This window comes from Lonchura striata, chromosome 13, assembly GCF_050655825.1.
Source record: "Lonchura striata isolate lonStrDom1 chromosome 13, ASM5065582v1, whole genome shotgun sequence".
In the NCBI taxonomy this organism is placed as follows: Eukaryota; Metazoa; Chordata; class Aves; order Passeriformes; family Estrildidae; genus Lonchura; species Lonchura striata.
In genome coordinates, this window is record NC_140715.1 from 19,445,727 (window position 1) to 19,471,554 (window position 25,828).

The following is a 25,828-nucleotide window of genomic DNA, read 5'->3' on the forward strand; positions in this document are numbered from 1 at the left end:
AACCAAAGCAGAGGGTGGGAATATCCATGAGGCTGGGAGGCAGCAAATATCCACAAATCAGATTTTTCTGATATCCTGAGGAGACCTCAGAGATTCCCTTTGTTTTCTCAATCTGATCTTTGTTTTCTCATTTTTATCTTTTTCAGTCAAGGTGATCTGTTCTAGGAACTTCTGCATTGAAGCCTCTGAACTACAAGGAACTTTTGTATTTCCTTCCTTACTTTCATTCCTGCTGCCTAATTGCTGGGACCTGGTTTCCAGATAAACAGAATTCGGGATAGGGCTGGCTTTGTTCTGTGTCCAGCTGTTCCAAAATTTTCCTCCTGGCAGCCCTCTAAGGGCAGTCATTCACAATTTTAATTCTGGGAAAATACATTCCCATAACCAGGAATTGAGTAAAAGACACAAATTAGTTTACAAGTGAAGATAATCAGGATATAAGAGCAGGACATAAGTTTCTTAATTTCTTTAGGTTCTGAAATTTATCAAGTGAAAAGATTTATGAAGGTTCCTATTTAAATGACAGGATTTAACAGACTTCTGCAGTCTTACATTTTACCAGATTTGTCTCATTTAAAGCAGAAAAAAAAAAAAAAAAAAAGAGCCAGACTGAGAAGTAAATTCCAGTATATGAGGCCACATAGTGGGATACAAGTTTTGTATCGCAGCTTTGGATTTTCACCTCTTCACTCAGCCCCTGCTCCACCAGTTTTCTGTAATTTGGGAAATACTTGTTAGTCATGGATGCAATAAATTCTCTAGAAAGTTCACCATGGACAAAAAAAAAAAAGAGTGAAGGTTTATTTTAATAAACAAGCACGCTGAGTAGCTGAACAACATACAGAAATCAGAATTGTACAGAGAGGGATAAAAAATAAGCACTTAAAATTCAGCTACAAAACCGGGAGAGTCAAAGCAGTTACCTGGGAAAGCTGCAAACCTTTGGGGAAAAATACCTGCTGAAGTTTCGGGGTAAAGGAAAGAAAACATTTGATCAGCGATGGGGAGAGACCTGGGGCATTGTCAGAGGATTTGAACTTCAGCCATGGAGGAGAACAGCTGAGGAAGGGCTGTGGGAGCCAGCAGGAAGGTTTGGCTGCGAGGGTGGCAGTGCCAGAGCCAGCTCGGGAGCAGGGAGAGCAGAGCTGGCACTTCTCCTGGGCTGGGCAGGGACGGGCAGCACGGAGCTGTCCTCAGCACGCTCCTGCCTGCTTCATGTGCAGGGCTCCTCTGCTCCTCCTGCAAGGAGAAACATGGGCACTGCACCAAAATCCTCTGGAAGCCTCTGCTGACAGAGGAGACACAGCAGCGTTCACTGGTCTGTAAGCAGGGCACTGATCTGTAAACAGCTCCCCGTGCAATATTACACATTTTACCCATGAACCCAAGACATTGCCAGTGCCACTTCTGAATTTTTGTGTGACCTGCGTTGGCTTTGTCACGTCTCTGTTTTCATTGGACTCTTTACTGCCCAAGTTTACAGTTTCTGCTGGAATAGGAATTTGCTCACAAAATATCAGGGTTATTTTTTAGTGACTAAATCTTTAGTGACCTGCAGCAAGTTCCTCACACAAATAGAAAGAATTTTTTAGTGTTCAACTTTACAGTGCCTGCTGCAAGTTGCTCACGCAAGTATTTGTGTCATTTTTTGGTTCGCTATTTTACATTTCCTGCCAGAATAGAACATTGCTCACATGAATATCCAAGTAGTTTTTTAGTGTCCAACTTTACAATTCCTGCTGGAATAGGAAGTTGTTCACACAAATATTCAAGTAAATTTTTAGTGTCCAACTTCACCATTTCTTCTGGAATAAGAAGTTGTCCACACAAATATCCAAGTAACTTTTTAGTGTCCAACTTTACAATTCCTGCTGGAATAGGAAGTTGTTCACACAAATATTCAAGTAATTTTTTAGTGTCCAACTTCACCATTTCTTCTGGAATAAGAAGTTGTTCACACAAATATCCAAGTAACTTCTTAGTGTCCAACTTTACAATTCCTGCTGGAATAGGAAGTTGTTCACACAACTATCCAAGTAACTTTTTAGTGTCCAACTTTACAATTCCTGCTGGAATAGGAAGTTCAGACCCAAATATCTGGGTCATTTTTAGTTGCCTATTTCGTGCTTCCTGCCAGAATAGGAAGCTCTCACCCAACCATCACCACCATTTGTTGTTTAGATCAGTTGGACACGATCAGCTGGAGGAACAATCACTGTGTAAAGGCAAAGCAGAGGAGCAGAGAGGTACCAACCCTAGAGGAACCCAGCAGTTTGGGGGGTGGCAGTCCCAGCTGCCCAGCTCAGTACTCACAGCACAGCCTTGCAGAAGGAGCATTTGTTGTTGTAGGTTTTGCCGTCGGAGCCGCAGAAGGGTTGGTAGAGCCTCTCACAGTAAATGGGCCTCCCCTTCTCCAGCCTCCTGTACTCGCTGCAGTCCACCTGCAAGGAGGGCAGCCCCGAGTCCCACACCCTCTGGGCCACAAGGTAAAAACCTTCTCACAGAAAGGCATTCCACTCTCGTGCCTTAGGCCTGCTGGTTCGCCTGGGGCAGCTAATCTGCCTGGCCCCGTGAGAAAAATCCTGAGAGTGACAAGTCAGGTAACACAACAGCTTCTTCTTGTGAGAAGGTTTTGCACCCGCAAAACCAAGAAATTGGTCCGATGAGAATCACTGAAGAGGATGTGTAAACAATCCAAGGATAAAGAGATTTGATGGGTGCACAAAATTCCATTTACTGACCAGTGAACTGATAGTGTATTGTTATCCAGCTAGGTTTAACACAGCCTTTAGAATTCCTATAAATACGAGCTGAGGGAATAAAAACTGGCTTTTTCTGCATGAAGAAACTGTGCCCTGTATGCTTTATTGAGACACATCCACCATACACAGAAATCATGAATATATGGATTTTTGGGGCAGTCAGGGGGGCTGCACCACCTCTGTTGGCAGAGGCTAAGCCCCAAAAATTAAACATTTCTGCTCAGAGGTGTGAGTGCTGCTGCCTGTGACAGGGACTGGGCAGAGGAGTAGAGTGTTGGAATTTTTTATTATCTGATCACAACAATCAGTAAATTGAGGTGGGATCAATTCACATCCAGCCCTTCCTTGGCCACTTCAGGGATGGATTCCACCTCCTCCCTGGGCAGCCTTTCCATGCCTAACCACCCTTTCCATGGAGAAATTCCTGCTGATTTGTACCAATATGGGCCCAGCTCTGTGTGTGGATGAATTTTCTCTCCCCACCACTATCCACTCTGCCAGGACTTTCCTGCTCACCCCAGGAAGGATTTTTATTCCTTGGTGCCTCATTTCTTCCAGACATTGACCCCAGAGTACTCGGAGAGAACGAAAATCTCCAGGTACCTGATTTAGGAACTAAAAGTCATCAAAAAGCTTAATAGGGTCATCAAATATTATTTTTTTAATCTAGATTTCTCTGGCTTAAAATTTGTCCTTGCCCAATTTCTTGCCCAGAATGCCAAACAGGTGAAAACATCTGGAAGTTGTCAAGATAACTCTATGGAAACCTCATATCCCCAGCTCAGGAACTTTCACTGAAACCTCAATAAATTGGCAGCATTTAATTACAGTTTAACAGGTTTCTTTTCTGGCCTCATGTTATCATATTACAATTTTTTTACCTCTTGTTCTATATTTTTTTATCCAGAAAAAAGGAAATCACTCACCTCCTGCTGTGTGGCAGCATCTGCAGTGGAAACTGAACCACGAAAGAGAAAATGGAAACCCAGAGTTAATGAACACTCAGGTGCAAGCCAGGATGATTTCACTCAGCAGCTGTGAATCTTTTATCCCCTTAAATGTCAATAGTGACAGGGCTGTGCAGGGGTCAGCAGGGCCCAGGTGTCAGAAGAACAAGTGGGGTTTGGAGCATTTTTTACCTCAGAAACTTGTGGCACTGTTGGAGCAGCCTTTGCTGGAGAGGGGAATGGAGCTGTTGTCCCACTGCTCAGCACAAAACCACTGACAACCCAGCAGTCAGGATTGTATTTACTGCTCATCATTATTTCATAATGATAGATAATACCTTTACGTTATTTTATATTTAATGTCCAGGATTAACTGGTGGTTGAGCATGACTGGAGTTTAATTCCTGAGCTTATCAAGAGCTGTGTGTGGCTGTGAGCAAACCACATGTCCCTTTTATATCTGTATTTTCTGTCAATAATGAGACTAAAATACAATATTGACTGTAAATAACAACGATAATACAATTTGGCTCATAATCCCACGTTAGGAAGTGTTTCCCTTGTTTCAATATAGGTTTTAAAGTGACTGGCTCCTATTTTTACCTCATTCCTCTGGAACAGAGCCCTGTCCTCAGGTGGGGCTTCAAGGAGCTCCTTCCAAACAATGCTAATTACACCTCCCACAAAGTAATCAGCTGCTTGGCGTGGCTCCATGCTGCTGACACATTTCTTACTTTCTTTAGGAATGTATTTGTCTCTCTGCTGTCCCACAATCATCATCCTGGGGCTTCCAGGGGGTAAAAGTACCAGGGAGAAATTTCTGTGCAGAAGGAGCAGGAATGTGTTCTGGAGCAGAGCTCTAGCACTTCTTTTTTGGATTAAATTTGGATTTCTTTTTTTATCTTTAAAGGTTAAACTTTCCAAATGTGTTCTGGAGCAGAGCTCTAGCAATTGTCTTTCAGAATAAATTTAGCTTTTTTTGATCTTCAAAGGTTAAATTTCCACAAAAGCTTCCTTTCATAAACCTGTTTACATCCTCACATCAAATACAGTTGTTCAGTATAAAGAAAATGAGCAGAACTAAGCTCTAGGTCAGGTTTCCATCTCTGTCACCAGAGGCTGACTGAGATTTCATTATTCTGGAATTGGATTCTATTCCACTTCCCCCCAAACGTTCAGATGTGATTTTTTCTCTGGTAACCTTTTAGGAGCCACTCTGCAAATGGGATGAATGCAAAAAAGGTGTGGCTCAGAAAGTGCTGATTCATGAGGTTTTTAAGCAGACAAGATAAACCAGAAAGTTCAAGGAAGAGATTTTCTGGAATTCTAATGGAAGGAATGTTTATTTATTTTCCTGCAGCTAATGAAACACTGAATTATTTCCATCACATTTCATTTAAACTGCTGTTTTTCATAAGAATTTGGGGGTTGAGACAATTTTCAAAGCAACCTCTTCAGAGCTATCAAAAGATTCTTTTGCTTCATGATTTTGCATTTAACATTTTCATTATTTTGCTTCTTTAATGTTCATAATGCTTTTAAACTTCTATACTACCTGTGGAGGTGTGGAGTCGTTCAGTTATTTTTAATGCATTATTTTTCTCTAAAAACACATTTTTACTGCAAGTTTTTAGTAAAAACAAAATTGCCAAGTAAAGGCTGAAGAAATTCCTCCAGATCCCTCTTTTTTAGAGCAACATGTCCCTCAAATCTCTCTGCAGCCTGGAAAAATAAGATTAAAACCACATGATTCCCAGCTGTTTGATGTGGCCTGAGCATCATCAGCTGTCCCCTGCTTGGTCAGTTTGGCAGGGGCAGGACCTCACCAGCTCCCAGCTCCCTTCTCAGATCGAAATTTAAAATTAAATTGATAAAACCAGGTGGTTCTGAGGCATCACAGCACTTTTGAGTCGCAGAACACAGCTCTGAGCTACCCCCAGCAAGGAGCAGCTTCCATCCACCCCAGCCCCAGCTGCCTTATAAACGATGATGGTGATCAAAGATCGGATTTTAACTAGAAAATTCCCTTTTTCTCCCTCCCACGCAGTGCAGGAACCACCCGAGAGCCTCGCAGGAGCCCAGGGGAGTTACTCACACGCCAGGCACAGGGCTGCCAGTGCCAGGAGCACCAGGGTGACCTTCATGGCTGTCCCAGAGCCACCTCAGCTCCCTGCAGTGGCCCATGGCCAGGAGGAGGCATTTATAGGCAGGAGCTGGTGATGGAATGCCCGTGCAGGTAATTAGGGAAGGTGTTGCCAGGGCAGGTCAGTGGGATGTGTCCTGGGCACGGGGCAGGGCTGCGTGTCCCGGTGCTGATGGAGCAGGCATTGTCCTGCCTGAGCCCAGCCTAATTAACCAGCCTAATTAACTGTTCCAGCCCAGCAGCCAGGCTCTGACTCAGGGCTGCTGCTCTGTTATTGCCGTGGGGACTCGGAGCTGAACGCAGTTCCCAGGGAAAAAATAATCCTGCCTGGGTCTTTGCCAAAATATTCATCCCAGAAGAGCTCAATTCTTATTGTTTGGGGCGTTCTGGAGCCGTTTCTCAGCTGTGGCTGGAGCTGAGCTGCTTGTGGCCATGCACTGAGCCCTTCAGCTGCTCTGGGAAATCTGTGTTCTGCTTGAAGCCCTTCACATCCAGCCCTGAGCATCCCCGGGGCTCCTTTTCCTTTCAAATGTGCCCAGTTTGGGGCCAGCCCTGATTTTTTGGGAGAGGAGCAGCAGAGACACCTCTGGGCACTGCCTGGCCAGGGCAAGAGAGGAGTTCCAGCCCTGGGCATCCCCTGAGCTCCTGCCCAGCCTTGGGCACAGGGGACATCCCTCTGCTCCCATGTCCCTGTTTCCAGCACAGCAGGAGGGATTCCTTAAACAAACCCTGCATTTGTTGGTGACTTTACCAAAAGGCAGCAATTTCTGTCTTTTATCACAGAGCCCTGGGGGAGTGCCCATGGGACACTCAGAGCTGAGGCTTCATTTTCATAAATCCAAAGTAATGTGGAGTTTGGAGGTGATAGTTTGGTTTCAACCCTTCCTTCCAGAGCTGCCTTCTCTTAGTGATTTACCACCTAAATGTGCAAAAATCTCAACAAGAAAAATCCCTGCACACCACCTCAATTCTCAGTATTTCAGCAATCACCTTCCCTCACTGCAGGGCAGCCCAAGGCTTTCTCCCTGTGCAGGATTTGGGCCAGAAGTGCTCATTCCACTAAAACAAGGGCCTGAAAGCTCCTGCAGAAAAGATTTCAATAGGTCAGGTAAGCCTTGGGCCCTTCTAACACATCCCAAGAGGGATATGAACAATTTTGTCTTTAAAGAATATAGTTGGTAATTAATAAACGTTTAATTTCTCATTGCTTAACAGGATGAAAATCATAAATGCCATCAAACCTGAATTCCAGGATGAGCAAAGATCCAGTTGGATCTGGAAGCCTGGAATTTTATTTGGTTTTGTTCTAATTTTTTTCTTTTCTTTTTTTTTTTTTTCCTTTCATAATTTGGCCATCTGTTCTTGCGAGGCTGAGAGGACAAAAGGCAGGGTGGGGTTTGTCTGGATCCCCCTGCCTGGGCCTGTCAGTGACTTTGGGTTCTGAGGAGCTTTTCTGGAGAAAATCCTGGCAAGGAACATGCAGGAACTCATGAGGAATATTCAGGACACCTCTTTGGTTGATGGACAATTATAAGCAATCAGGGCAACGGGAGCAAAACCCAAACCATGCAGGAAGTTCCCCCTGATCTGGAGGGTTTTGGGCACACACAGCTCCCAGGGGTGTCCTGACACTAAAACTGCAGCCTGGCAGATCCTGACCCTGGGATGAAGAAAGGCCCCACCCAGTGCTCCCAGTGTCCCCTGGGATGCAGCCCCAGCATCCATCCCATCCCATCCCACCCCACCCCATCCCATCCCATCCCATCCCATCCCATCCCATCCCATCCCATCCCATCCCATCCCATCCCATCCCATCCCATCCCATCCCATCCCATCCCATCCCATCCCTCTAAGGGAATACAAGCCTCTCTCTGAACCATGCCCAGTTCATGCAGGAAGATTTTCCAGCTCTGCACTTGAATTTCAGTCCATAATTCCCAAAGTGTCCCTGGCGAGGCTGGAGCTGCTGCTCTGGGACAATTCTGGGCTCCCTGGCAGGGAAAGGCACTGAAATGCTGGAGCAGAGGCAGTGAGGGAGCACCAAGTGCTGAGGGGATGAAACAGAGGAAAACTTGGGAGAAGGGGTTGGTTCCATTTGGAGATGGAGGAAACAGAAGCCAGAACCCTCCTGGAGCTGCAGGGTGAAAGGAAGAGGGAACAGAGCAAATTGCAGGGAGAGAAATTCCAATTATGAATTGGAGCAAAACAAATTTCACAACGGGAGGAGTCAATCACGGAGACAGGTTGCCCACAGAGATCAGTGGAGATAGTGAAAATGGGTCTGGGTAAAGGGCGTGGGCATCCAGGTGACCTCCGTGGGCCATTCCAAGAGACCTTGTGGTGTCTATGTCCTCAGAAATTAACGTTTCACAAAGCAAACATGGGCACTGAAGCACCACAATGGGAAAAAAGTTCATTGGGAAGCAACTGTTGGGATGTGTATGGGAACAGCTGCTTCCCAAAGCTGGGGTAGTAAGGCCTAATTGCTGAACTCATTCTGAAATTTAGGGTAAATATGGAAAACAAATAGTTTATATCGAAGAATTGTGAGGGCAATTTTGCCCTCATCAGCAAACCCATGAATACCTGTAAGTTAATTGTGGAACTCCTGTAATTTTATACCTTTGCCATTATATCTTGATTTTTTCCCAAATTCTTATCCGTACAAGTTGATCTTTACAAGAAGAAAAAGCAATTCCATAGTGTTACTTGTGGTAAAATATTAGTGTGTATTTTTCTGAGGGTAACAAATTTTTTCCCAATTATTATTTATTCCAAATTTTAGATTGCTTTTAGTTTTGGAGGCCTGGTTGGAGCACCACTGGGATGCCAAAAATGCTGCTGCAGCAGGTCATTAGTTAAGTGCAGGATGTTCCCTGGCTGCATTCCAGAGGAGGAACCTGCTCCCACTCATCCGTGGAGAGCCTCCCATGCAGGGCATCCTCAGAGATGACGAATAGCACGTGGAGAAGGTGAAAAACCACGTTGTCCCTGGGAGGGAGGGTCTGGCCAGGCTGCTGCAGTCACAGAGGGACCTCCCCTCCCTGGTATCCCGGGGTGTTTCTATCCCCAGGCCCAGGAGGGTGGGTGGCTCAGGGTTGTCCGCCCAGGTGCAATTAAAGCATCAGATTTTGAAGTCTTGCTCAATTCAGGGTTTGAGAACCAAGGGCTGCCTTTGTTCAGGCTGTGGCACAGCCTTTGGGTGTTTGCCTGGGAAAGGAGATGATGCCTTCACTTTGAGCTTTCATATTTTCCACGCTCTGTACTGCATTGGTACAGAACTCTGAACTCCATGTGAAGTGTCAGCAAGTTCTCCTCACAGCTCAGCACACAGAACAATCCTGAACCAGCCCAGAACCAGCTCAGCACACTGAACAATCCTTCTCCAGCCCAGAACCAGCTCAGGCACACTGAACAATCCTTCTCCAGCCCAGAACCAGCTCAGGCACACTGAACAATCCTGAACCAGCCCAGAACCAGCTCAGGCACACTGAACAATCCTTTTCCAGCCCAGAACCAAGGACATGCTGCAGCTTCAGCCCAAAAAGTGCAAACAGGGAATGGAGGAGAGCAGCCTGGGAGGGTGGGACTGCATCACCTGGAGCTGGAATTGGACAATGAACCCCAACATGGAAATGGACCCAAACTCATAAAAGTGTCAAAACTCGTGAGCAGGAGTCCATCTTGCACTGCCCAAGGTGCATCCTGTGAAGGCCTTTCCATAAATCCCTGCTTTATTCCCGTGCCTCTGCCCAGCCTCTGCTCCAGGCAGCCTCTGAAGACATCAGTGAATTCCCCATTTTGCACCCCTGTGGAGATCAGAGGAGCCTTTCTTCAGCACTGCAGGTATCAGGCCAGGCCAGAGCCCTGCTGAAGATCTTATGCGTTGTCTCAGAAACTAAAAATAAACCCAAGATGCTGTGCAAAGGCTGGAGCTGATCTTTGTTTTCCTTTGTGCCTCCTGATCTCTGGGACACAGTGCCAGGAGTGGTCCTGGGATCCTGCAGGCAGCTTGGGGATCCTTTGATTCCTGTGTCAGACTAATGCCTCAGGTTTGGCTTTTCTAATTTTCAGATTCTGAGCTGCTTCAGTGTGTGGGTCTGGGATTCACATGAGGGGATGCTGAGCTCTCTGCACAGAGTAGAGACAATTCCTGCTCCAGCTGGGCACCAAGGACAATGATCCAAACCTCAGCCCAGGAGCACAAACAGCGTGGGCTGGAGAGAGAAAAACAAGCAGGATGGGACTGATGGGCTGGAGCTGGAATGGGACAATGAACTCCAAGGTGCCAATGGAGCAGAACCGATTAAAGTGAGACCTCATGCCCAGTCATTCATTTCTGTGACCATTTTGGTCCATCTTGGGTTCATTTTGTGCCATTTTGGTTCATCTTGGGCTCACTTTGTGCCATTTTGGTTCATCTTGGGTGTGGCCCTGGCTGGGCTCTTGTGCTGCCCAAGGTGCATCCATTGAGGCCTCTAATAAATCCCTGCTTTATTCTTTTTCTCCACCTAGCTTCTGTTCTAGCTCAGCCTTCACAAGGCATCAAGACCATTGATGGTTCTGGGTTGATTCTTCACAAAAACGAAGTATTAATGGCTTAACACTTCCACTGAAAGGGCTTTGAACAGGACTGATCTGAAATCACCTTAAGATGCAATTTCCAGGTGTTTGGACTTTGCCTTTCTTGCCACACCAAAGTCAATCAAACTGACATTTCAAGAAAGGTCTCGAGGTTTTTTCATGCCTCACAAGGCTGGAGCACGTGCACTGGCTTTCCCTTTATTAAAAATAAAACATTTCTAAAAGAGAAGCTACAACTTATGAAGAAGAGGGATGGGAGGAAGATCAGCACGGAGAAGGGGTGGATATGAAACATTTGGAGCTGAAATCTGTGTTCTCCCCCAGAACCCCTAATTAAACATCAGCTTTTTTCCCCTTTTGCTCTCAGCAAGTGCCTGCTTGCCCAGCTTAGGGGCTGAAGCTCTTGGAGAACAGCAAATTCCTACAGTGACCAATTAGTGCCTCATTAAGGACACCGAGTCTTTATCTGTGAGCATTCCTTGAGCTGAGCAGCACCCAAGAAAGGCCCGGGGGGAATTAGTCAGGCTCTGCTCAGAGCAGATTTCGGGAGGTGTGGTAGCAGAACCCAAAGCCAGGGGTTGAGTGATGGGGATGAATGGAAAGCTGGAGAAGCTGCCCCTTCCCAGGGATCGGTGGGGCACAGGGAAAGGAGCAGGGCCAGCAAAAAATTCTTGTTTCCATAAAGGCAATGACTCTCTTCTCAGAAATAAATTAGATCTGAAATTTTATGTCAGAACTTTGGATTTTGCAATCTAAAGTTGTTTTTTTTTCTTGGGGAGCGGGGGGAATTTTGTACATTGTGCAGCCTGAGTCTGTGCATTTGACATTTATCCAGAGGTTTCCAGATTATTTACAGTGCAAAAGGAGAGGAAAGAAGGAAGAGAAGCCCAGGGACTGACTGACACATCAATTATTATGTTCTTGGACAGATGGAGTATGTTAGAATGTGATCTCCTGTGTGTGGAGCCACCATAGTGAATATTTTTTGCTTTTTATCCAATCTAGACAGAGGTGGGAGCCTGACAATTCCCAGAGGAGACATTCACTGGCACTTGGATCCATGGAAGGCCATGGATAATTTGGAATCAAAGCCAACTTTATGCCTTAGAGAGCAGCCACCTGGCAATGAGCTGATTCCTGCAGGGAAAGGGGCAGCTCCGAGCTGAGCTTTGTTCTTTTCCTGAATAAACTCAGCCAGTGACTTCCCCCTGAAGCCTCTCTCATTTTCTGCCATCGTGGCACAAATTCTGAAAGGCAAAGATCGATTTAGGCTTTGTCAGGACACCAAAATCCAGCTGAATATTCCACGAATGGAGACTGGGCTGGGCCCAAGCTCAGGAGAGGTTTCAGGGATTGGTGCCAAGGTTTAAACCCTGAGGATCAGGAAGGTTCTGTGGCCTCAGAGCCCTCCAGGTGTGGGCCAGGAGGACTCAGAGCACAAAGAAGCTCCGAGTTCTCCCCTCCTGCAGGCAGGGCTCAGCAGATCCTGCTGCCACGCCCTGCTCCCTGACAGTTTTACAGGCTGGGAATTTGGTATTATTAATTAGTAACAATTCATTTGCCCTACAGACATTGAGACAAAAATAGCGTCTGATCCTCTGGTGCAAAAGTGAACAGCGACACAAACCATTCATAAAAGATCCCAAATAAACCAAATTTTCTTGTTTTCTGGTCTATTTATTATTAGCTCATTTGTAAACAAGCACATAAGTTGCCTTTATAGCCAAAATAAGATATATAAACTTAATAAATACCAACAGGACCTGTAAATAAATTATCAGCAGTTTTCTGAAATATCAGATACTTCACACATTTCAATGTTTAAATATCTTAAATATCTTTAAATTAACACCCATGGCTAAGACTGGGGAAAAGGAAGCATGGTTGCAATGGAAGACTTTAATGTCAGTGGTTCTGAGTCCTCAGAGATATTTCAGAGTATTTTTCCCTCCTGGAAGTGAGGGCTCAGTGTTCTGACAAAGGATCCATCCCTGGCAGTGTCCAGGCCCAGGCTGGGTGGAACTCTGAGCACCCTGGGACAGTGGGATGTGTCCCTGCCCACACAGATGAGCTTCAAGGTCCTCCCAACCCAAACAATTCCAGGATTCCATGAAAAATACAAAAATTTCAACTCTGCTTCTGCTTCCTCCCAGAGCTGGGCCCTGGCTCTGCCAGGAGGTTTCCCTGAGCCTCTGTGAGCACACCAACAGCCACTGGGGCACGCCGGGCTACAGAAATCTCTGTGGAAGTCTGATTCCATGAGATCAGGAGCATGCACACCAAGCTCCCAGCTGGCATCCGGGGCGTTGCAGACACTGGGGGTGCAGTTCCAGCTGCCCTGGGGGTTCCTGACCCCTGTGCTGCTCCTGTGCAATTCATCCCACGGAATTCCAGCTGTTCCAGTGCACAGCTGGAGCATGGAGAAGGCCACAGGACTGGCAGGAGGTGACAAATGCAGCTCCTGGCTCCCAGTGCCTTCCGTGCTCCTGGGGGGTGAGAGGAGGCTCAGAGCTCCTTCACACCAGTGCTCCCAGTGCTCCCAGTGGGCTCCAGCCCCACGGAGCCCTCGGGGAGGGCTCTGCAGCTGGGCATCAGCAGCTGTGGGCACAGAGCTGACAGGGCAGCAGGAAACATCCCCAGGGCCCTGCGCCTGCAATTCCTTCTCTTCCCCAATATCCTGGAGGATGGGGATGGCCTGGGTACCCCACACCCAGCTCCTCGGGCAGCCAAGGCTTTCTGTGCTTGCACAGTCCCACAGAAATAAATACTAATAAATAGTAAATAAAGAAATAATTGAACCATTAAACAGTGGAAGACTCAAGCAATTCTTTCAGGAAGTGACTTTCCAAATAAGTTAACACATGCAGTGGTTTGAACAGCAACTGCCATCCCCTGGCCTTGCAAGTCAATAAATAAATAAATAAATAAATAAATAAATAAATAAAACTAAATAAACAATTACAAATAAATAAATTAAATAATAAATAAATACTAGATAAATAAATAACAAATAAATAAATATGAAATAAATAAAGGCACAATAATAATATGCAGGACATACAATAAGAGCTGCCAGCAACCTGTGAAAATCATGTTAGTGTAGCATGATGGATAAAAAAAGTGTAACTTGAATCTGGGGGATTTAGGAGCTGCCAAAATCAGGACCACATTCAACTGTTACCAAAAAACAAACAAACAAAACCAAAAAAGACCAAAAAATTTTAAAAAAACCAAGTTATAGCTTCTTAAGAATCTCAAATGGAAACTTTTCTTCTAATTGTGCTTCTGTTCTTGTGCTAATTCATTCTCTGCTTTCTCTAGGAGCACTGTGCCACCCTCCTTCCAGGTTACCTGTGAAATCAGGTCAGGAATTGAATTTCCGCGTGGATTCCCATCGGGGAGCAGGAGCGGCAGCCCGGCTGGGGGATCCTCACCCGCAGAGCGAGGACCACTGGCTCCAGGAGCTGAGGTAGCAGCGGTCCCTGGCCTGCACCCACACCTCTGCTGGCCCGGGGGCTGGCAGCTGCACGGCCTGCTCCTCGCTGTCGTACACCTGGGGACAGCGACAGGGACAGCGACGCTCCTTCAGGGCCAGCCCGGGGCACGGCACCACACAGGGCAGCAGCAAGGGGCACTGAGCCCCCGCTGCTGCCCCAAAGGCTCCGGTGGGTCCCAGGGTCCTGGGGCTCGGCAGAGAGAGCTGGAAAGCTCAGGTAGCACTGAGGGGGTGTCCCACAGTGACCCAAACCCACTGAGGGTGTAGATGACCCAAACCTACTGAGCTGGATGTTCTAAATGACCCAAACCCACTGAGGGGGTGTCCCACAGTGACCCAAACCCACTGAGGGTGTAAATGATCCAAACCTACTGAGCTGGATGTTCTAAATGACCCAAACCCACTGAGGGGGTGTCCCACAGTGACCCAAACCCACTGAGGGTGTAGATGACCCAAACCTACTGAGCTGGATGTTCTAAATGACCCAAACCCACTGAGGGGGTGTCCCACAGTGACCCAAACCCACTGAGGGTGTAGATGACCCAAACCTACTGAGCTGGATGTTCTAAATGACCCAAACCCACTGAGGGGGTGTCCCACAGCGACCCAAACTCACTGGGGGTGTAAATGATCCAAACCTACTGAGCTGGATGTTCTAAATGACCCAAACCCACTGAGGGGGTGTTCCACAATGACCCAAACCCACTGAGGGGATGTTCCACAGTGACCCAAACCCACTGAGGGGGTGTCCCACAGTGACCCAAACTCATCAAAGGGGTGCTTTAAATGACCCAAACCTACTGAGCTTGGTGTTCTAAATGTCCCAAACCCACTGAGCTGAATGTTCTGAATGACCCAAACCCACTGAGCTTGGTGTTCTAAATGACCCAAACCCCAAACCCAAACTCTCATTAAACAAAGGGGTCGTTTGTTTATCTGGGTTTTTCCCTTTTTCCTCCTTCTCCCAGAGCAGGAACCCTAAACTCCAGAAGCTGCCCCTCCTCGGGGTGGTTGAAATGTTCCCCGGGGGCTGGGCAGGGTGGCACAGGAGCATCCCCAGCCCCAGCAGTTCCCTCCGGAGGCTGCAGGGACCAGGGACTGAGCCCCATCTGCTGGTGCAGATGGTCCCGTCCCCAGCAGAAAACATTCCCTGGTGCCTTTTGTTGCCCTGGTTTTTGAAAGGGTTAACTTTTCTTTTATAGTCCTTTGGAGAGTCTTAAAGTTCTCATAAAACTTCTTCAACCTTCTGATCTCTTGACATATTTCTGCTAGAGTTCTCACGCACTGTTCATGTAAATAATAATTGTTTTACATTTTTCTTGGTGGGAGGAGAGAATTGATGGGCTGTTGGCTTGACCAGTGTGGCTGGAGAGGTGGCAATTCCACCCTCCAATCCACGGCCACCTCTAGAATTCTAGAAATATCAGATGCTCGAATAAAAGGCTCTCTTTCTTAGCCTTTAAACTTGCCAAGCGTTTGTGTATTTATTTTGTGTCCAATAGCGACACCTTTAGTTTCCCCCTGGAAAACCGGGATAAACCCAGGATAAACCTGGGATAAACCCGGGATAAACCCGGGATAACCATTCCTGATGCCTGCTTTGCTCGTGCTGGGCTGAGGAAGGGCAGCCCTGGCTCATTTCAGCTGCTCAAGTGATTTTCCAGCTCTTCTCCAAGGCAGGTGTCGTGTGTCCGAGAGCAATTTGGGCTCACATCGGGGATTTAACCCTGACAGTTAATTAATCCCAGTAATTAATGGGGAATCGAGGGGCAAAGACCAGACTCTCCATGGAAATGCTTCCAGGTGAGTCACTGATCCCTGATTTCCAATTCATCTATAAAGCCTGAGCTGCCCAGGGATGAACAACACAGGAGGAAATTTGTGTCACGGATCCTGGGGTTCTGGGTTTGGAAATTGGGATTTTCCCACATGAGGCCCTGCACAGCCTCCTAGTGAATTAGTAAACACAACCATGCAATGCTGGACAGGGTTTTCTGTCCTCAGTTGCCTCAGGGATTTTCCAGCTCATGGAACTGGGAAAGGTTTTTCCTGCCCGGATAGAATTTGCCACTTTTGGGGCTCAGCACTATTTTTTTTTTTTTTTCATTTTTCATTTCAGTTCATTATTCTCACATACAAAAATTATTTCTACTGTTCAGGCAAAAAAAATGTGTCTCAAATGTTGTGTTTCTACCTGGTATCTGCGTCTCCTTGTGCTTTTAACTTTGACCTTGAAAGTCAAAGGGAAGTAGGAGTTTGGGGTGCTCCAGGTCCTGGGATAAGTCCAGGTCACTGTTCCATTGGTGGCCACGTACTGACACTGGGGGGGGTCAGGCTTTACTGCAAGAGAAAACACAGAGGGAATTCATTCATGTGGAGAACTGGAAGTCAGCTGTTGCTGTGTTACTGGTGATAGTTTCATGGGAGGGAGCTTTGGGAACCTCCAGGTTAAGAGAGGAGTAGCCTTGAGGTGTAATAAGGAGTAGCAGTAATAATAAGTAATAGTAATAGTAGTAATAATTAGCACCCAAGGAGTAGCCTTGGGTGCTTTTTATGGAAAATTAAGCACAACCCTAGACTCAGTCTGCATAAGATCATTCTTTCTTTGGCCTGCAGGGTTGCAGAGGGCTCCGCTGGACACACAGGAATATCTTCAGCACCTGCTGACCATTAATGCATTTAGGCAAACCTCTGTTTCTTTAGGATGCTGCCTCATTTTCCTGTGTCCTGTGGCCACAACTCAGAGCCCTCTCATTCCTGTCCCTTTCTGTGAACCTGCCCTGACTGCCCAGCTAGGGATGGCTGAGGAGGGAAGCATCCCTAGCCTGAACAGTTCTCAGAGAGGAGCCTGCTGGATTATTCTCTGGCTTGTCCCTTCCCAACCAGGTGCATCCTTTGGGGACATTCAGGGACCTGTGGGTGTTGAGACATTGGAGGTCACAAGCCAGGAAGATGCTGCTGCTTCACTTCCTCATCCTTTTCTGTCCTGGCCCCCTGTTCCTGTAACTGGAGCTTGGTGGACATTTACAGAGCACGGGGCAGGGATTCCCAGGGCTGGGCTGCAGCAAAATAAAGCTCAAAATCAACCCCCACTGCTGGGCTACTCACTGATGTCCCTGATGAAGAAGCTGGCAGTGTAGTTCTCATATAGCACCTCATCAATGGCCTCCAGGAGGATGTCAATGGGCTGGTGCTCCTCAGCAAAGGGACAGAAGTTCTCCTTGTGGCACTGGGCCGTGTAGGTGGTCAGGGCCCCCTCGCTCAGGGCCACGGGGCTGCTGCAGGACACGTCTCCCTGGGGGCTGGAACAGAGCAGGGAGAGGCACTGGGAATGCTGCTTTGTCCTGGGAATGGGGCTCCAAAACCTCGTGTGTTTGGTGAGGAAATGTTTTGGTTTGCCTGTAGTTTGTCTGCTGCAGAAAAGGGTCAGTGGGGCTGCCACATCCCCAGTGTTTGGGATGGATTAATGTCGGTTCTCAGCCTCAGCTCACCCTTGCCTTCAGGAGGAATTAATCTTTAAACCTAAACCAGGATCTCTCATTTCCGCCATCCCATGGCAAGCTCCAGTTTCCTCCTTTGTCCCCCTGCCCTCTCCCAAACCCTGCTGAAGAAATGAGGGCTGAGAAGTCTCCCTTGGGAAACAAACACCAAAAGCTGCCAAAGCACCACCTGAGCCTGGCTCTGTTTGTGCTGCACCCCCTGGCAGCTGTTTCTCCTCTGGCAGGCTGGGGTGACCTTTGCTGGAGCACTCCACGTTTTGGAGAACCCCCCAGGGCAGTGGGAGGCAGGAAATCCCCCCAGGGTTCCCAGCACCATTTCCCTGCAGGTTCCTGCAGGGTTCCTCAGCACAGCCATGTGCTCTGCAGTGGGAGCAGCCTCCCACTCCCACTCCACCCTGCACTGCGAGCTGTGGTTCTCTCTGCCTCGGCTCCACTTCCTCTCTGCCCTGCACCGACTCTTTTGCTGTTGCTTAAGTTACCCAGTGGCTACTCCAGCCCAATGGACTCATTCCTTTTTCAAGGCTTTATTAATTTCTGAGCGACTTCCATGCCCTTACCGAGTTAACTTTGTCCCAGTAATGGCTCAAAATGTTTTGAGGATGTTCAGACTTGGAAAAGAGATCTCCCCCCCATTTCATGCCCCTAACAGCCTGAAATCCTACACAGAGTAACACCAAGGGCTGCTCTGTGGGGCTGTGAAGGGAAGTACAAACTCTTACCCTTCCAGGCTTCTGATGGTGAACTTCACATTTGGATTATTTTCTGTCATCCAGGAACATGTGAAAATTCCAGAGTAGTTTTTTGCCTCACACTTCAGAAATGTCCTGTTGGGCTCTAGACAGAAAGACAGAAACCAGGAGTTATTTACTCGTTTGCCAAAATGGCCGAGGCAGAGAGAAACAATCCATGAATTCACAGATTCCCTGGCAGTACCATGAGGGACTCAAAGAGGTTCATGCAGAAAATGCAAAACATCCCAGGCTTGTCTCCTGAATGGAGAGGCCCAAATGACAGCACTTCAAACCTGGGGCAGGCCCTGGTTCTGCCAAACCTCAGAATCCTGGAACCTCCTGAGCTGGAAGAAACCCATAAGGACAATGGAGTCCAGCTGCACAGCCCCAAAATCCCACCCTGGCATCCCTGGAGTGGTGTCCAAGCCCTCCTGGAGCTCTGGCAGCCTTGGGGCCGTGCCCATTCCCTGGAGAGCAGTGCCAGCACCCTCTGGGGGAAGAAATTTCCCAAAATCCAACCCAAACCTCCCCTGGCCCATCCCCAGCCCTTCCCTGGCTCCTGTCACGTAGCCCTGGCTTTCCAAACCGATTCCTCCCACCCCTCCACCCTATCAGCCTGGAGAATCCCCAAGAAATCCCACAGCCCCTCTCCCTGTGCTGCCCATCAGCTGCAGCGCCCGGAGCTGCAGGAGGGACGATTCTCCTGCCGCTGGCGGCAGAGCTGCTGCAGAGAACATCTGTGCAAGGCCATTTCCCAGGCTGAGCAGGACAATGCCAGCACCGCAGCGCCGTACCCTTAAAGCTCTTGAGGATGTCCCTGAGGAGGTGGCCGTCGGGGCCGATCCTGGCGATGAGGAGGAGGCTGGAGCTGAGCACGCTGTGGCTCTCCTCGCTCACACAGCTGTAGTTGCCGGCGTCCGGGAGCTCCTTCACTGCCACGCTCAGGGTCTTCCCTTTCTGCTTGCCCTCCGAGTCCTTCCTCCAGTACACTGCCTCCTCAGAGCTGGCACAGCTGAGCTCCACCGTGGTGGCCGCGGCCTCGGCGTCCCACTGGGAATCTACGACAAACACTGGGAATGGCAGAGGAGATTCAGGAGCTGCTCACGGCCAGGGCCGAGCCCTTCCTGCAGCTCGGGGGGAGCCCCAGGGAGGCTTTTCCTCAAAGGTCAGACACCGAGAAACCTGTCAAATACGGACTCTAAACTGGCAGAAACACTCGGCTCTAGGAAGTCTGGGAGTCTCCCAAACTCCCTATGGACAGGGCAAAGGGGATCTTCAAACTCAACGTTGGCAAACAGATCTGCTGCTGTCAGCATCAAATCCCTCCCAGGGAACACCCAGGATAAATATTCTTGTTAACGTAAAGATAAGTCCTTGAAAGAGAGGACAATCTGAATTTTGCCCAATCTTCTGATAAGTTATTCAAAAGAATTGTATATTCCCTGTATTTTTACAAATGGATGTACATTTAAGTTCTTTACCAGAGAAGCTGATAAACTATTTATAGGTTTTAGGTTTTACTCAGAAATAGATGTTCTTTTTCACAACTAATTCTTCACTTGTTTTTTTTAGGGCTGTTCCCTTAGTCACAGTTTTTGTATCCAGGCTGTGTGACTGAGACTTTGAACACGAGCAGAAAAAAAAAGGAAGAAATAGGAAATAAAACATTTGCTAATGCAAATACTGCAAATATGCAAATATGCTGTTGGAATACATTTTAGAACTTTTAAATATTTTTCTATGAACTCCAATTAATTATGGTCAAACAAGTAAACATATTTAGCCTTGGCCTAAGATACTGCAGTTAACAAATCCTGTGCTAGTGGCCACAATTAGAATTCCAAAGTTTTAGGTCTGACTAAATATTCCTTACCATTTTCCTGCAGTTTCCACTGGGCACTTCCCAGTATGGCAGCAAAGGAAAGCAGGGACAGTAAGGCACAGAGGAGGTGAGACATCTATAGGGGTAAAAAAAAATTATAAAACTTCACTGAGGTTGGCTGAGTGTGCTCCAAAATCAGGCTGGGGCTGGGCAGGGTGACAAGGACAAAATCAGTCCCAGTGAGCTGAGGAACATCTTCCCATTCGGAGAACTCTGGGGTTCCATAACAGTGGAATCTCAGCGTTGTGCTGGAGCTGCAGCCCTGATTTTGACCCACTCGGGATTCTCATCCCCAGGCAGTTTAGAGAAGGAATCACCCAGGGAATTGTGCGGGTGGCTCTGGGCTGGTCCCTCGCTGAAAGCTCCTCGTGCAGGAAAAGCCCTGCTTGGTGCAGCGAGGCCAATTCCATGGAAAAGGCACTGGATGAAGGCTCAGTGGGCTGAAGGCAGGTTTGGATCCCCACCCCTGCGGGTGGCACCTGGAGGTGGCACTCAGGCTCTGGGGACAGGCTGGGCATGGGCACAGCCTGGGCTGGTGATCCCAAAGCTCTTCCCCAGCCTCGGTGGTGCCCAAGGCACTGCCCTGAAGGACCAATGGCCACCCCATCCCACCCATCCAGAGCCTCCTTTGGCTCAGCTCAGGAGTCCCATTAAACAGAGGCTTGAGGACAACCCCAAGGAGCTGCTGGAGGCTTCTGCTGGGCTCTGTCTCCATCTCTGAACGAAGCAGAGCCAGAGCTCAGGGCAGAGCTGCTGCCAGCTCCAGCTCCACTCCAGTTCTGGTGTCCAGCTGAGCTCCCCCAGTCTGAGCTGGGAACAACTTCAGGCAAAAATCCTCCTGCATTCAGTGCCACGGCTCTGTCTGCAGCGAGGGCTGGGAGTGGAGGTCATCACTGCCCTGTGTCCAAGATATAAATGGATATTTCTGCTGAATTTGTTCCAAATACCACCAGAACCCTCCAGAAAACATAAAACACCTTTGCCAAATATTGTCATAACTACTGGGTGCATAAAAACTTGAATAACAGTTATTTAGGTGCACTTCCAGACCTTTTCAAACTGGAGAGAAAACCAAATTAACAGAATCTCTTCAAGACGGAGATGGTGAATATCATTTTCAAAGCCCTATTCTAACTGCAGTAGGAGGCTGAATGCAGGTGGAAAATTAAAATTTTCACACAAAATTAAGTGGTTGGAGTTATTTTTTTCCTCCCAAACCATTCTTTTTTGTAATGAAAGAGGAGTAGCCCTCCTGATTCTTTGAGAGCAGAGTATGTTCCTGTGCAGATCAATTCCTAGTGCAGCTCCTGCTGTTCTGGGCATCCTAAATCCTGGTCACAAATCATCCAGTGCCCTTTGGATTTGCACCCAGCTCTTAGTGGGACCAGAAGCTACAATGAAGTGTCTGGAGGGTGTCCAGGAAAGGCAGCAGCTCCTGCTGTGCTCAGAGAGGGGCACAAGGCTCAGGGAAAAGCCAGTTATTATTGGCCAGAAATGACAGAAAAATTTAGGTTGGAAAAGAGCTCTAAAATATATCATATCCCATTAGCAGTGCTAATAACTGCTTCATCACACTCTCAGATTTCAGGCAGGATTGGCTGGAATTTCCAACAGGAAGATTCATTTGTCAGCTTTCTGAAAGCTGCTGGTTTCTGTCACGAAACATGAAATTCATCAGCACACTTCATAAACCTGAAACTGAACATCCAAACATCAAAACAGCACCTCAGACTGGGGGAGAGCAGTGGGACTTGTGCCTTCTCTTCCATTCATCACAATTAAAACATCCAAAGCAGAAAAGTTTCTCCTGCTTTCAGAGAGAAGCTGAAGCTGCATGAATCGGGTTTTTGATTAAACCAGCCAACAATTTGCATGGAGATTATTCACATTGTAGATGTGGGAAAGCACCCCTCCCCCATCTCCAAATTTTATTGAAAAATTAATCAGAAACAAACTCAGATTCTGAGCAACACCAGGGAGTGCCTGAGCACTTCAGAAATGAGAATATTCCAGCTCCAAACGTTCAGGAAATCACAAAATCGTGGAACAGTTTGGGTTGGAAGGACCTCAAAGCCCTTCCAGTGCCACCCTGCCATGGCAGGGACCCCCCCACTGTCCCGGGTGCTCCCAGCCCCAGTGTCCAGCCTGGCCTTGGGCACTGCCAGGGATCCAGGGGCAGCCACTGCTGGATAATTCCTTCCCAAAATCCCATCCATGCTAGGAGCTGCTCTGGGAATTCCAGCCCAGCCCCTGCGCACCCTGCCAGGGAACAATTCCCAATTCCCAATCTCCCAGCCAGCCCTGCCCTCTGGCACTGGGAGCCATTCCCTGGCTCCTGTCCCTCCATCCTCGTCCCCAGCCCCTCTGCAGCTCTCCTGGAGCCCCTCCAGGCCCTGCAGGGGCTCTGAGCTCTGCCTGGAGTTTCTCCTCTCCAGGTGAGCCCCCCCAGCTCTGCCTGGAGTTTCTCCTCTCCAGGTGAGCCCCCCCAGCTCTCCCTGGATCCTTCTCCTCTCCAGGTGAGCCCCCCCAGCTCTGCCTGGAGTTTCTCCTCTCCAGGTGAGCCCCCCCAGCTCTCCCTGGATCCTTCTCCTCTCCAGGTGAGCCCCCCCAGCTCTCCCAGCCTGGCTCCAGCCCCTCAGCAGCTCCGTGCTTTCCTCTGGACTCTCTCCAGCAGCTCCAGGTGCTGCTGCTGGTGGAGACCCCAGGGCAGGTGGGCTCTCACCTGAGCCCGGGGGCACAGGGGCACAGTGTCCTTGGTGTCCCCTGCGTGTCCCCGCTGCTCTGGAGCTCGAGGGCTGGGGCTGAGCCCAGGTTCCTTCAGGGAGAATCTCCGAGTGATTCCTGCCAGGAAGGAGCTCTGGACCTCACCTGGGCCAGTCCCAGCTCCTGGCAGGAGCCAGTGGAACAGAGCAGCCATAAAAAGGAGTTTGGCAACACTCCCAGCCCAGAAACACCGACCCTGCTCCAATGCCAGGATCCTTGCTGCCTGGTGGCCCAGATTACCAGCAGTATTTACACATCTACATCATGTGCTAAACTTTATCAGGATATAAACACTGCCCTGAAGAAAACGTCCCAGTGACTATTTCAATGCACTCCCAAGTAAATGATGTTGAATTTGCATTAGAGTAAAGAAGAAGAAATGAGTTCTCACCGTTTCCTGGGAAGCCTCTGGCTGGAGCTTGGCTCTGGGAGGTGAAGGAAACAAAGTTCTGGTGCCAAGGTCTGCAGAGGAAAGGGGTGCCTTATAAACGCTCCCTGCCACCGCAATACCACAGGATTGCAACACGTGGGTCCAGTTCCTATTTTACATTGGGCCACAGCTACAGCCAAAAAAAAAAATATTTGGGAGTCCCAGGTAAACTTCGAGGAGGAAATGAAATTATGAGATTTTAAAGCGACCTTTAGTGGTTTCCCAGAGTCATTTCCTTTCCTCGCTGGTTTTCTGTCTTCATCACAGAGGAAGAGTGAAGAGACCAAATAAACTTCCAGAGCGTCTGATGGGAAACACAGAATGAAGACAGAAAGAGAAAGTTCAATAATCTAAAACTCTTTCTACTTGATAAGCATGAGATAATTATGTGACCTCTAATCTCAGCTCCCACATCAATCAGCAGGAAAGGGAACAATGATTTTTAATTGCTGGTTTTGAGTTGTGTTTGTTCCATTAATTGAGACTTAACCAAAAAATAAACAATTAGTTCCATCTTAGAGACACCTGATATTTGCACGTCATTAGCCTGCAGATTTTAGATATAATCTGAACCTGGTGTTCCTTGTACACCTCAGGCATAAGAAGAGTTCTGTGCTCCACATGGGCTTTGAAAATGATGAAAGGCTGTGTGGATTTGTTTGTTTGTTTGTTTGTGAAGGAATTGAACACAATTCTCATTATTTGCCAGGCAAACAGTGCTTTAAAAAGGTTTGAAACTCAACCTGACACACTTTAGGGATTAATGGAGAGACACAACTCCATTCCAGGTGCTTTCCAGGGGCAGGGTTCCCACAGTGCAGGGATTATAGTGCTGGAATCCTGATCCTTTCCTACAGAATCCCAGAATGGTTTGGGTTGGAAGGGACCTTAAAAAGAATTTATTCCACCTCTGCCATGGCAGAGACACCTCCCACTGTCCCAGGCTGCTCCAAGCCCTCTCCAGCCTGGCCTTGGGCACTGCCAGGAATCCAGGGGCAGCCCCAGCTGCTCTGGGAGATGTGTGCCAGGGTCTCAGAGGGAACAATTCCTTCCCAAAATCCCGTCCATCCCTGCCCCCTGGCACTGGGGGCCATTCCCTGGGTCCTGTCCCTCCAGGCTGGGGCCAGGCAAGAACCGGGGCTGGAATGGGGCCACGCTCACCTCTGGTGGCTGAGCTGTGACTCCTTCCCACCCCACAGAGCCCCAGGCTCTGCATTCCCGGGTGGCCCTGATGACTCCCTGCCCATCCCAGAGTGCCCAGCCTGCTCCTCAAACACGGGAATTCCCTGTGCCAGAGCTGCTGGCAGAGCTGGGCACGGGCGGAGCGCTAGGGCTGCGGGGAGGGCAGCCCTGGGAGCAGCTCTGAGCAGGAGAAAAGCTGCTCCCTTCCCATCCCAAAAACTGCTCCCTTCCCATCCCAAAATCCTGAACAGCCCAAAAGCTGCTCCCTCCCATCCCAAAAACTGCTCCCTTCCCATCCCAAATCCTGAACAGCCCAAAAGCTGCTCCCTCCCATCCCAAAAACTGCTCCCTTCCCATCCCAAACCCTGAACAGCCCAAAAGCTGCTCCCTTCCCATCCCAAATCCTGAACAGCCCAATAAACCTGCTCCCTTCCCATCCCAAATCCTGAACAGCCCAATAAAGCTGCTCCCTTCCCATCCCAAAAGCTGCTCCCTTCCCATCCCAAATCCTGAACAGCCCAAAAGCTGCTCCCTTCCCATCCCAAAAGCTGCTCCCTTCCCATCCCAAATCCTGAACAGCCCAATAAACCTGCTCTCTTCCTATCCCAAAAATGCTCCCTTCCCATCCCAAATCCTGAACAACCCCAAATCTCCCTTCTCATCCCAAATCCTGAACAGCCCAAAAGCTGCTCCCTTCCCATCCCAAATCCTGAACAGCCCAATAAACCTGCTCCCTTCCCATCCCAAAAGCTGCTCCCTTCCCATCCCAAAAGCTGCTCCCTTCCCATCCCAAATCCTGAACAGCCCAAAAGCTGCTCCCTTCCCATCCCAAATCCTGAACAGCCCAAAAGCTGCTCCCTTCCCATCCCAAAAGCTGAATGTGGCTCAGAGGGGTCACGGGGCCATGCCTGACACAGACCTGGCCAGCAGCACGGGGCTGCTCACCTGAGCTCTGTGCCAGTGCCAGGATGGACAGGATGGAGCTCTGGGCACTCCCAAAGGGACACAGAGCACTCCAGGTGACAGAGGTGTCCCCTCCCCGTGCTGGCCCCTGACTGCCTTGGAGGGCAGCTCAAAGGAGGCTGTGCTGGCACCGATCCCCAGCTCAGCTCCTTGTCCTGGCTCACTCTGGGAATGAGGAGCAGGAGCAGCTCCCCTCCTGCTGCAGCCACAGCCCCGGGCACAAGGCACAGAGATGGGCACAGATTTGTTCCCATTTAAGACAATTTGCAGCATCCAAAATCCCTTTTGTGATTCCAGCAAGCCAGCAGCAACAGGCAGCCTGGGAGCTGAGGTCAGTCACTGGTACAAATAAGGGCAGCAGTGAATTTCTGTGCGTTTCCTTCTCCTCAGCTCACCAGCCCCTTTCTGCTCCCATGGATGCACTTCTCTGTAGTCACTGTGACTA

The 25,828-nt window shown here is 48.6% G+C and overlaps 2 protein-coding genes and 1 long non-coding RNA gene across 6 annotated transcripts in view; 1 reads left to right on the top strand and 2 right to left on the bottom strand.

Moving 5' to 3' along the window:
- Positions 1-785: 785 nt before the first annotated feature.
- On the bottom strand, positions 786-5,963 carry SPINK9 (serine peptidase inhibitor Kazal type 9). The gene is made up of 4 exons (XM_085591608.1): positions 5,805-5,963; positions 3,689-3,720; positions 2,314-2,441; positions 786-1,239 (listed from the first exon to the last, which is right to left on the bottom strand). The coding sequence occupies exons 1-4, from the start codon at positions 5,851-5,853 to the stop codon at positions 1,194-1,196; spliced, it is 255 nt and encodes an 84-aa protein (XP_085447734.1). The 5' UTR covers positions 5,854-5,963; the 3' UTR covers positions 786-1,193.
- LOC110479712 (uncharacterized) lies at positions 2,437-15,404 on the top strand. Its single transcript, XR_014958354.1, has 3 exons — positions 2,437-5,945; positions 6,858-6,960; positions 7,068-15,404. It is a non-coding gene; the product is annotated as an uncharacterized LOC110479712 (long non-coding RNA).
- Positions 13,867-25,828, bottom strand: part of IL12B (interleukin 12B) — a 28,944-nt gene continuing 16,982 nt past the window's right edge. For 3 of the 4 annotated variants that reach the window (XM_085591607.1, XM_085591606.1, XM_085591605.1), the window contains exons 4-11: positions 23,448-23,542; positions 23,200-23,270; positions 20,037-20,121; positions 18,958-19,233; positions 18,152-18,266; positions 17,041-17,234; positions 16,127-16,272; positions 13,867-13,989 (exon numbers count right to left, since the gene is read on the bottom strand). In XM_085591607.1, coding sequence (XP_085447733.1) covers positions 13,867-13,989; positions 16,127-16,272; positions 17,041-17,234; positions 18,152-18,266; positions 18,958-19,233; positions 20,037-20,121 — 939 coding nt within the window. In that variant the 5' untranslated portion in view covers positions 23,200-23,270; positions 23,448-23,542. Of the gene's footprint in view, positions 13,990-16,126; positions 16,273-17,040; positions 17,235-18,151; positions 18,267-18,957; positions 19,234-20,036; positions 20,122-23,199; positions 23,271-23,447; positions 24,479-25,828 lie in introns of those variants that run through there. The other variant, XM_021547188.4, reaches the window with a different exon arrangement.

Coding starts and splice junctions, on each gene's coding strand:
- SPINK9 (XM_085591608.1), bottom strand. CDS start 5,853: ATGAAGGTCACCCTGGTGCTCCTGGCACTGGCAGCCCTGTGCCTGGCG. Junction 2,442..3,688: donor ATGCTGCCACACAGCAGGAG/GTGAGTGATTTC, acceptor CCCTCCTTGCAG/GTGGACTGCAGCGAGTACAG. Junction 1,240..2,313: donor TCCTTCTGCAAGGCTGTGCT/GTGAGTACTGAG, acceptor TTCTCCTTGCAG/GAGGAGCAGAGGAGCCCTGC.